At 42.4% G+C, this 9,851-nt stretch overlaps 2 protein-coding genes across 2 annotated transcripts; one reads left to right on the top strand and one right to left on the bottom strand.

Moving 5' to 3' along the window:
• The first annotated feature begins 766 nt into the window (after positions 1–766).
• LOC118364801 (zona pellucida sperm-binding protein 3-like) lies at positions 767–4,611 on the top strand. Its single transcript, XM_035746521.2, has 9 exons — positions 767–1,381; positions 1,561–1,673; positions 1,818–1,918; positions 2,003–2,171; positions 3,690–3,801; positions 3,901–3,989; positions 4,073–4,152; positions 4,349–4,453; positions 4,547–4,611. Exons 1-9 carry the CDS (start codon positions 836–838, stop codon positions 4,564–4,566), a joined length of 1,335 nt encoding a protein of 444 aa, XP_035602414.2. The 5' UTR covers positions 767–835; the 3' UTR covers positions 4,567–4,611.
• Positions 4,612–5,602: 991 nt separating this feature from the next.
• On the bottom strand, positions 5,603–8,630 carry LOC118364800 (inositol 1,4,5-trisphosphate receptor-interacting protein-like). The gene is made up of 2 exons (XM_035746520.2): positions 8,466–8,630; positions 5,603–8,051 (listed from the first exon to the last, which is right to left on the bottom strand). Exon 2 carries the CDS (start codon positions 8,035–8,037, stop codon positions 5,719–5,721), a length of 2,319 nt encoding a protein of 772 aa, XP_035602413.2. The 5' UTR covers positions 8,038–8,051; positions 8,466–8,630; the 3' UTR covers positions 5,603–5,718.
• Positions 8,631–9,851: the final 1,221 nt, after the last annotated feature.

Here is a 9,851-nt window from a genome sequence, read left to right as displayed (position 1 = left end):
GCAAAATTCCTAATTTTGACATGTGACTGTGCACCCTCTGACTTCTATGAAAGATTTTAAGATACTGTTTGAGGAGGTAGGGTTTCAGATGTTTTCGGAAGATGTGTAGGGACTCTGCTGTCCTAGCTTCAGTTGGTTCCCACTTAATACCAACATAACCCATTTAATACCAACATTTCTCCAAGAGTCCATCATCATTGTAAAGCCCTAGTTATTTTGTTGCTTAGTTATTTTGTTGCTTTGACAAATTAATTTCTGAAGATGATTATTCATTTAATGTGATTTAATATGCATCTGTCCCTCATTTTAAGGTCAACTCTGAACTGAGCTCTCGTTTCAACGTAGTGAAACAATTTATTTTAAAATATTTATTTCAGAAGAAACATTTAACATATAATAGTCAAACTATAGTATAAAAGCAGGTTCTACTCTTTTGGTCCATTTTTGTGGTGAAAATGTCAGTGGGTCAAACATAATGTCAACCCTGTCACCCATAGATAGACAGGCTAGAAAGGTTTCAACAATAAAACCTTTTATTGTGAATCTTACTTTCAATTGCCCCTCCCTGTTGAACATAATAAATGTCCCTTCCCCGTCACAAGGCGATTTATGGCTGCTTTAAAATGAAACTATGATCATATAACTTTTGAAAAACTGGGCTCTGGTGACTGCTGATTGGTTGATTCTGCTACTGATTAAAGTCAGCACCAGGTGTTGCAATTACTTGGGTGCTGTAGCTAGTAGATAAAACACACAAGCAAATGGTGGTTCTCTCATACACCTTGCCACTGTTCTGGATTAGTTGAGAGAGAGAGATTTGGTGGTGTAGGGCAAGATGGTGGTGAAATTGGTGCTTTTGCTCCTGAGTTACTCCTCTGCGTATGGTTTGTCAGGTAAGGGCTTCACTTTAGCTGTTGATGATGGGAATGACACTGAAGTTCTGTTGGATGAGAAGGAGCGATTTAGGTTTGATGATGACTCTGAACCCAAGGTCAGATCTCGTTCCCAAATCGTGGCCACTCCCATGTTGGAGCATTCTCGTAAGCCAGACTATCTGAAGCTACCAGTATACATCCCTATTCGTGCTTCTGAGGACCAAGCGAATGTCTTCAAGCCTGAAGGGAAGTTCAGGCCGCTGCCCCTCTCAGTCAAGCACATCCTGCTGCCCACCGCCTCTCCGCCCACCACTCCTCCAGTTCACTCTAAGAAGGTTGAGGTCCTGTGCCACCTCGACAGGATTTATGTGAGAATCAGAAAGGACGCCTTCACCAACCCCGACGCCTGCAAGTACCTCAAACTCCACAAATGCAAAGTCAACAAATCCACTGCGGAACACTACTACATGCTCTACAACATCAAAAGCTGTAGCTTCCATAGAAAGGTTGGCTACCAATGCCATCAGAAATACAATCCCCTGTCACCCAGACATCAAATGTATGCCTTGAGTGATCCAGTCAAATTGCGACTGTCTGAAGGGATTGTATTTCCATGGCTGTAGTGATTGAGTATGTTCAGATGTATTGGTGTTTTTTTTAGAGTTTTTTTCCCCTCCTATTCCAGTGTACCGCTGACTATATTTCCTACTCCAACGTGCTGAAGTACGAGCCAGAGGCCATAGGCGGTATTGTGAGGGAGTTGCCATTCTCTGTTCACATCGAATGCCGCTACAATCGGTGAACCACTTCATCATGCTTTCACATTTGGTGGCTACGTTCCAATGTCCACACTAGCATATCCTATACATGGCTCCATACTAGGTAGTATGCTAGTCTGGATATTATTGAGTGTCTGACTGCACTAATGGCCATTTTCTGCAGGATCCACCACTCTTACAAGTTTGGCTTTCATCCTCGTTTGTCGGGGAAAGTCTTCAAGGTCCTTAAATCAAAGGTTGGCGTCACCCTCACATCTTATGATGGTGAGTTGACTTGACAAATGTCACACAAATCAGAATACACTTGTAGTATTGTTAAAAAACCTTAACTCTATTCTTTTTCTTCAGAATCATGGAACAAGCTCGCTGGAAATACAACCTATATCATTGGACAACCAATGTACTTTGAGGCCAAAGTTCCCACTATTTCTTTGCATCGGCGGGTGTATATTAACAACTGTTATGTGACTGCTAGCCCCAACTCTACTCTCAAATACACTGTGGTCGACAACTATGGGTAAAACCTCTTTGTAATAGAACTACAATTTATCTTGTTCCTGGTGGTTCATTTCTTGTTAATTGGCTAGATTCCACAGCTGGGCAGTTTACACAGGCAGTCTAACTCTATTTTGTCCACTAATTTGGTTGAAAGACCAATCACATCACATGTCTTTTTCAGAACTTATCTGATTGGTGAAGTTGAAGTTTGCAGGGCGAGTACAGAGCTTAGCATGTCTCCTAAAGCCTGAAGACATTTCAGTTTGGGGAAAATTGAGAATTTTCAGGAGTTGGGTAATTGGTTAAGGGAAGAGGATTGGAAGGAAAGGTTTTAAAGACAAATGGTGGCAGAGGATGGTTTTGAATTTGACTCTAGCAATAACAGGGAAAGGAATATGTTGAGGAAGACTGTCAAGTTGAAAGTGGGCCAGATGCCAGTTCGAGTTATGGAGGTGAAATTGAAGGGGTAAAGGTTTGTGAGGAGCATGAGCCTTACGTTGAGGGAATGGTTATGATAAAGATGCATTTTGGTCCAGTGGGATTTAAAAAAAAAAAAAATTTTTTATAAAGAGGATGGAACCGGGTCTTTTGGCTGATCCATGGGTGGGAAAGAGGGTGTGCTTTTGAGTAGGTGAAGGTGACTTGTGATCGTGTTTCTTTAGATCAGAGGAAGCAGGCGCTCTGTATAGTCTTTCTTTGCGCACCATTGAAGGGAGTGTTTTCTGGGGTAGTTTTAAGTGTAGAAGTGGCGCAATGGAAGTTGGCGATTCCTGTGAAGCTTGGTGTGACGCAGACCCGGTGGCGACACGGTGTCACTGTCAGTCCTTTTGAGTTGAGTCAGTCTTTACCTGACAAGATCATGTTAGGATGTATCAGTTATCCTGTTGGAGCTTTTGTTGCAGCCGTTTCAGCTGCAACATTTATGGTCATGTCAGTGTGTAGGAGGGAGATTCCAAGATGTGGAAGTGTGCGGAAGGGCATGGGATAGAGGGTTGTGTAGTGTCATTGGATAGTGGTCAACTGTAGGGTTTACATGTTGCTGGGGCTCAAGTGTTCGGTGGCTAGTCAGAGTAGTGCTGAGGGAGTGAAGTAGAGAATGGGTCATGGGTGAGCAAATCTGAGGATTCCTGTGACTGGGATGTCTGACAGCACAGAGGGATAGGCCATTGAGTTGCATGTGCTTCAGTAAGGTGGTGGGGACACGTGTAGCATGGTAGTGTCCTGTCCTCTCAGCCCGTAGGCCTGGGGAAGGCTCAGATGAGGTTAAAATAGGGTAATATTCAGTGTTTCTGGTTCACATTTTGTATCGCAGTGTAATGGACCTATAATTCAGTTGGGGGTGGTAACGCAATATATTGGATGCCAACGGCTGTTAAACCTCAACCAAGAGAAATCAGAACTGTCTGCCTGTGTAACACAGCCCTAGTGTATTTTGTAACTCAGTCCCTGGTTTACAAGGTGAGAATAAGAACCAGCGGGTGAACCTTGTCCCAAATTGAAGGGATTAGATTTAAGTACATACTCTTCTCTTCACTAGATGCATGGTGGATGGCAAGAATACTGTCCAGTCAAAGTTCCTGTCACACCCAACCAACAATGCTTTGAGGTTCACTGTCGGAGCTTTCGTCTTCCAGGGCCTGGACAATCAGGTCTGACTCATGTGTGAATCTCCAAACAACTAATCATGATTGTTTGCTTCTTTAATACTATAGGTCTACAGTAAAGAACATACATTTATTTTCTTCCAGAAACTCCACTTGCACTGTGAAATAACTACAGGGAATGTCACTCCAACTCCAAGTTTCAAATCCTGCAACTATGACGCAAAGACTAAAAAGTAGGTTCACCTGAGTGATTGACTTGAGTTCTGAGGGACTCCTTGCTATGAGGGTTAACTAATATTTGCTGTGATTGTTCTAGGTGGGTGGAACTGTGTGGTGATGCTGCGGTTTGCTCATGCTGTGTCAGTTCTTGTCCTTCTCCTTCTCTACAACCCTCCGGTGAGCATAGGCCTGGTTCATGACCAGTAATGTCTTGTCTCATTGTCACCAATCCTTTCATTTGAGCACATTTGGGAATGGGAAGCCGCTTTTGAGGACTTAACCCGGGCATTCATACCACCATTGTATATTTTACTTTATGGTTTGTTTGACCGTAATCTGGAAATGCAATACTGATCTGATAACGCTCTCATAGCTCACGCACAAACTGTGACCAGTCATTTTACGACGATGGCCCATGACGACCATGCTAAAAATAAAACGTGGAGCATGGAAACCTTCAACGACGGGGCTACTGAAGGTACTCAGTCCCTCTGCTTAATTCTTAAGAATGTTTCATGTTAATATAAGAGAACATTTCTGAAAGTAATAGCTTTTTCCCTCATGGTTTCAGGTGCTGTTGGGGGGGTTTGATGAGCAGTGGACAATTATTTTGATAAAATAAACTTTTTTAAACTATCTTTTGTCTTGAGTTCATTCAAAATGGCTGCAGAGATCCAGGCAGAACTGGGATCAAATGTACTTTCAGACATATTTGGTGTTTTATTTGAAGTAGTTGAATATTGGAATACATTTGGAAATTATTGGTATGTAATTTTAAAATCCCCAAATGTATAAATCCAACATGTAAACTTAATTTCATGAGCTGAAATGAAAGAACCCAGAAATGTTCCATACATATAAAGCTTAGTTCAAGTGTTCACATTTGTTGAAATCATGTTAGAGTATCTTAGCAAAGGATAAATGCTCAATCACCCTGGCAGGTGTGGCAAATCAAGAAGCTGATTAAATGGCATCATCACACAGGTGGACCTTGTGATGGGAACAAAAAAAAAACACTCATAAATATGCAGTGTTCACACGACCACAATGTCTAAATTGTGTCCAGAGCGTTTGCCAGAATTTTGTTAATTTCACTACCATAAAATACCGCACATTTTAGAACACTGGGCATTGTCTAACTGGCCTCACAACTGCAGACCAAGAGTAACTATACCAGCCCGGGACCTTAACATCCAGCTTCTTTATCTGTAGGGTCATTGGAGACCAGCCACTCAGACAACTGATAACTGGAGTACTGCGTAATGAAGCCCTCTTGTGGAGGAACTCATTGTTATTGGCTGGGCCTGGCTCTGCCTTGCGCCCAAGTTGGTGGGTGTGGGAAGGCCCACCATGGCTGTGCTCCTGCCCAGTCCTGTGAAATATGTAGCTTGGGGCCTATTTCAATTTACTGATTTATAATCTAACTTGTGTTCAGTGTATATTTATGATTACTTGTGTTCAGTGTATATACTCTACCATGCAGTTCACCCCAGGTCTGTTTGGTATTTGGAAATATTTTTACTTTTTCAATTGGGCTATAGGAAATTACTGAAATGTAGTTTTGGCCCACGTTTGAAAAAATTCTAAATTATTTCAGGTAACTTGCAAGCATTTATTTGGGTCTGGGTGGTGGGGTGGAACTTTTCAGTTGCATTTTAATAACATGAAATCACTTTGTTTCCTCATGTCATTGTAGATAAGGGCATCTTTACAGTTAATTGTCCAGTATAAACCTTAAATTGTTCACTCTATACCAGTTGAAGTTTTGTCCAGACCATTGCATTCCTTTGGCTTTGGCAAATACTCCTGTATCAGCATGGACGAGTTCCTGAGCATCTCTTGCAAGTGCTTTACAGTCTTGGTGTAGCTGCCATTTTGTACCCCAAGAGGGCGGAAGAGGTTTACAGGCTCTGCATCACTAAATACAGCAGGGAGTCCAATCTCACTTGGAACCAGAGGCTTTCCAATAAAGCTGTGAAGCAACTTCCTGCCCTGAAGGCTATTTTCTAGGAAGCTCAATGCATCACGTAACCTGCTAGCCAAGTGTTCAGGGTACCAGTCAGAAGGCTCTTTACTCAAAAGCAAGTGAATTAACACTGTTTTGAAGTGATGATCTGTCAGGATACTTCTACCTGTGAGGCCCGTTTGCTTTTTGTGAAGGAACGCTACAATTCCAAGGCAGTGAATGTGGCAGGAGTTTTCAGGCAGGTGATTGGTCAGATACTTCAGGAAGTGGTCCTCGTAAGTGGTCAATGAGAGGCTCCAGTATGTGTCCAATGAGTTGGTCCTAGGTGGGGTGGAAGGAGAAATGGTGAAACAAGCTTCAGTGTCTTTGAGTTTCACCACGGGAGCCATATCGAAGGCGATCATCTTCCCTGATCTGAATCGAACCATCAGAGCTCCTGGGGCGTCCATATTGCGAAATGTCAGCTCAAATTCGTATTTGTGGGATATCTGTCCCCAAGCTTTTCTAATCGTGGTCTGGAACCATTTGGTAACCTGGGTTTTGGCCAGGTAAGGGGTGTGTTTTGAGCAAAGAGCATTATCCAATACATCAGTGACTTTCACCACTTTGACTTTCTCATTGTCACAACACAGCAGGCACAGCATATCATCATCTCCTATGGCAGCTGTGCGACATGGGCAGCCATTTTGGTTCACACCACCGTCCACCATTTTGACTCTACCACAGCCCTCCATTTCAGGTGGCATATCATCAATAGCCTGGTTACACCAGAGTTGAAACTGGAAACTGTATGGCTCTAACGGGGCAATGGGGACTATGATGTCACACACAAGGGAACTGATCCTGCTCTCCACCACAAAGTCTTCAATCACCATGCCAACCTCCACATCACTCATGCTCCTCATGGCTTCTAATAGGTCATTAGCAAAACCCTCCACAAACTCAGTCACCCTCCAGCTCTCATTGGGTGAGACTTTGACACATTTGTCGTAAAAACGGTTGAGTGTATCACAGTCCGGTAGCGGAACGTCAGCCGAGAGGTTTTTCACGGCAGAGATGTCTTCCATATCCTCCTGAATTATCTCTCCTGGATGGGGCTTCTTCTGGGAACGTCTTCTGAAGAATTTAATGGAGAAATGAACAAAAGAGATTAGGGAGTATGCGTTCCATAGGTACCAGGTGTAGTCGCTCTCCGAGTCTATGATATTAGTGACATGCTCCTGCTGCTGGTCATCCTTTGATGGTTCGCTGAGAATCGGTGTCTCTTCCTGGTTTGTGTTATATTGTTCTGTGAGATGTTGCTGGTCGTCTGACTTTCTGAGGCTAGGTGGTACTTTTACTTCCTGATGTGTGTTAGACGGCTGGTCTGTGAGATGCTCTTGCTGGTTCCCCTCTGATGATGTACTGAAGATAGGTGGCACCTCCTGTTCTGCTTCCTGGTCTGTTTTAGATTGCTGCTGGTCGACCTGAGACTCTTCCTGACGCTCTGGTGATGTCTGTTGGTCACTATTGCAACTACCAGTCTGGAACTTTTGTGGCCACTGTTGATTGACATTCACCATGTCCTTGTCCAAGTGGTACAGCTTCTTGTCATTGTGAAATGCCTCTGTGTCCGAAGCATGCTGCTCTTGGTTGTTTCCTTGTGAAAGGGTTAATGATAGGCTGAGGTCAATGGTAGACTGTTCCTTGTCCTCTGGTGATTGGTTTTGCTCTGTCTTAGGTACATCTTGGTGTACTTGTGAAAGTTTATGGTCAATGTGAGATCCCTCTTTCTCTTCATCTTTCTCTTTGTTCTCTTGAGAATGTTTCTGTTCGATGAGAGTCTCTTCCAAGCCCTTTTGATAATGGTTCTGGTCAATTTGATCGACCTGTTGTACTTCAAGTTGTAAGGGTTTTTGGTCGATGGGCCCTTCCTCTTGGGTTACCAGTGGTGACACTTCCTGTTCTAGCTTTGCCTTCTCCCTCAGCAGCCAATCTTCACGCTCCTGCATGCCCATTATGTGATCATCATGAACCTGTCCTGTTCTGTCCTCTCTGGGAAGGGGATACAGTAGACTAACTGCCAGCACGAACACCCGAAGAATGGTATCTTGCATCCTTAACGTTGTCTCTGTGGAGTAGAATAAGACATATGAAAAAAGTGGTTTCTATTCGATGATATCCATGTTGATATATCTATTTTCCCATCCTTCTCATTCAAAACGCATGTGAAGTCCAATATGAGATTTTAACACACAGTATGATCAATTATACCAAACCTTCGATGGGTGCATCAGTGTGTACAATGAAATCAAAGGTGCAGGTAGGTTCTGTGAAATTCTGATTTAGCAGAAATCCATAACGATGTATCATATCAGTTGAGAAACGACAATGCTAAGCATAAAGAACAGTGAGTGGATGAGAGACCGAGATGGGGACTTCCTTGTTGGCTCGAAAGCATCTAACTTTTGATAAATTCCTTCAGTATGCACACAAAACAGCATTATTTCTCAATGAAAATAAAAGTTGCAATAATAACACTTACCTGACTGGAATAAGTAGTCTAGTTGTACATTTAGTTGTACTCGGCAATGGTCGTTATGGACGTACCGTAGAGGAGGAAACGAAAAAGAGATCCTTGCACAGCAACACTGCTATCTCTTCCTATTTTAGATGCAGTTGTAGGTTGACTTACTTCCTGAGTGAGTACCCTGCCCATGTGCTGTGGCTATGCGACACTTTCCTCTGCAATACACAGAGCAAACCGGATAGCACACACTTCCTGTACTGTTCAGATAAGAATCAGGGTCATCAGACACAACACAGCAGGGACAAATATAGAGGTACTGTACATAGAGTTGCTTGTGAAAGGATTCACATTTTGCAATCTACACAACCTACTCCACATTTTCAAATTGAATTACAGAACATTTTCCAAATAATTATATATATATATATATATTTTTTTTTTAAACACCCCAAGCACTTTTGGCAGCCATTACAGCTGTGAACTGTTTTGAAAAAGATTCTACCAACTGTAAACAACTACTAGGGCAGTGTTTCCCAAACTAGGGGTGCACATTTGGGTTTTTGCACTAGCGCTACACAGCTGCTTCAAATAATCAAAGCTTGATGATACGTTGATTATTTGAATCAGCTGTGTAATGCTAAGAAAAAACCCAAAATGTGCACCCCTTGGGGTCCCCAGGACCGAGTTTGGGAAAGCTGTCTTAGGGCAACATTTATCCATTGTTTTTGTCAAAATTGCTCCAGCTCAGTAAATTGAGTTGTAATTCATTGATGGACAGCAATATTCATACCGTGTCTCTGAAATGTAAGTCAGGACTGAGGCTGGAACACTCAACACCTCTTGGAAAGTTATTCTGGTGTGTCTTTTGCATAGAACATTGTGTAATTGCCCCACTGAAAGATACAACTCTATCCCAGGGTTTTCAGAAGACTGAGATGTGTATTCCTCTAACTTTTTACCTGGGTTTTGCTCCTTTCATATTTATTTTGATCCTGACAAACTCCCCAGCCCCTGCCGGTGGCAAGCATACACATAACATGATGCTGCCACCACAAAAATTGAAAATATAATGGCACACAGAGGCAGATCTGACTCGTTATCTCAATGTCAATGACATCAGCATGCTTTTATATGCTAGTGTCAACACTAATTTTATATACATATATTATCCGTTGACGGCAAAGTATTTGAATATGCACAAAAGGGGAGATATCTAAATAAATAATGAGTTTGCTTTTAAATGCAGTACTCCCTCCCAAAATTTTGAAAATGTTTTATAATTGTTCTTTCACTTTGGAAATAGATTATGGAGTAGATTGTGTACATTGGTAGGAAGAAAAAAAATCCTATGTAATATAATTTTTTACAGTAAAATCTGAAGACTTTGACTTGGCATTCACC

The sequence above is a fragment of the Oncorhynchus keta genome, unplaced genomic scaffold (assembly GCF_023373465.1).
Source record: "Oncorhynchus keta strain PuntledgeMale-10-30-2019 unplaced genomic scaffold, Oket_V2 Un_contig_1690_pilon_pilon, whole genome shotgun sequence".
NCBI classification, from domain to species: domain Eukaryota; kingdom Metazoa; phylum Chordata; class Actinopteri; order Salmoniformes; family Salmonidae; genus Oncorhynchus; species Oncorhynchus keta.
Note: the sequence above shows the minus strand (reverse complement) of the source record. Positions and strands in the feature narration are given on the sequence as shown.

What these genes read in the sequence shown, in the direction of transcription:
- LOC118364801 (XM_035746521.2), top strand. Translation starts at nt 836, where the DNA reads ATGGTGGTGAAATTGGTGCTTTTGCTCCTGAGTTACTCCTCTGCGTAT. An exon ending in ACTGTGGTCGACAACTATGG is followed by an intron (nt 2,172 to 3,689) that starts GTAAAACCTCTT and finishes TCTCTTCACTAG; the next exon opens with ATGCATGGTGGATGGCAAGA. An exon ending in TATGACGCAAAGACTAAAAA is followed by an intron (nt 3,990 to 4,072) that starts GTAGGTTCACCT and finishes TGATTGTTCTAG; the next exon opens with GTGGGTGGAACTGTGTGGTG.
- LOC118364800 (XM_035746520.2), bottom strand. Translation starts at nt 8,037, where the DNA reads ATGCAAGATACCATTCTTCGGGTGTTCGTGCTGGCAGTTAGTCTACTG.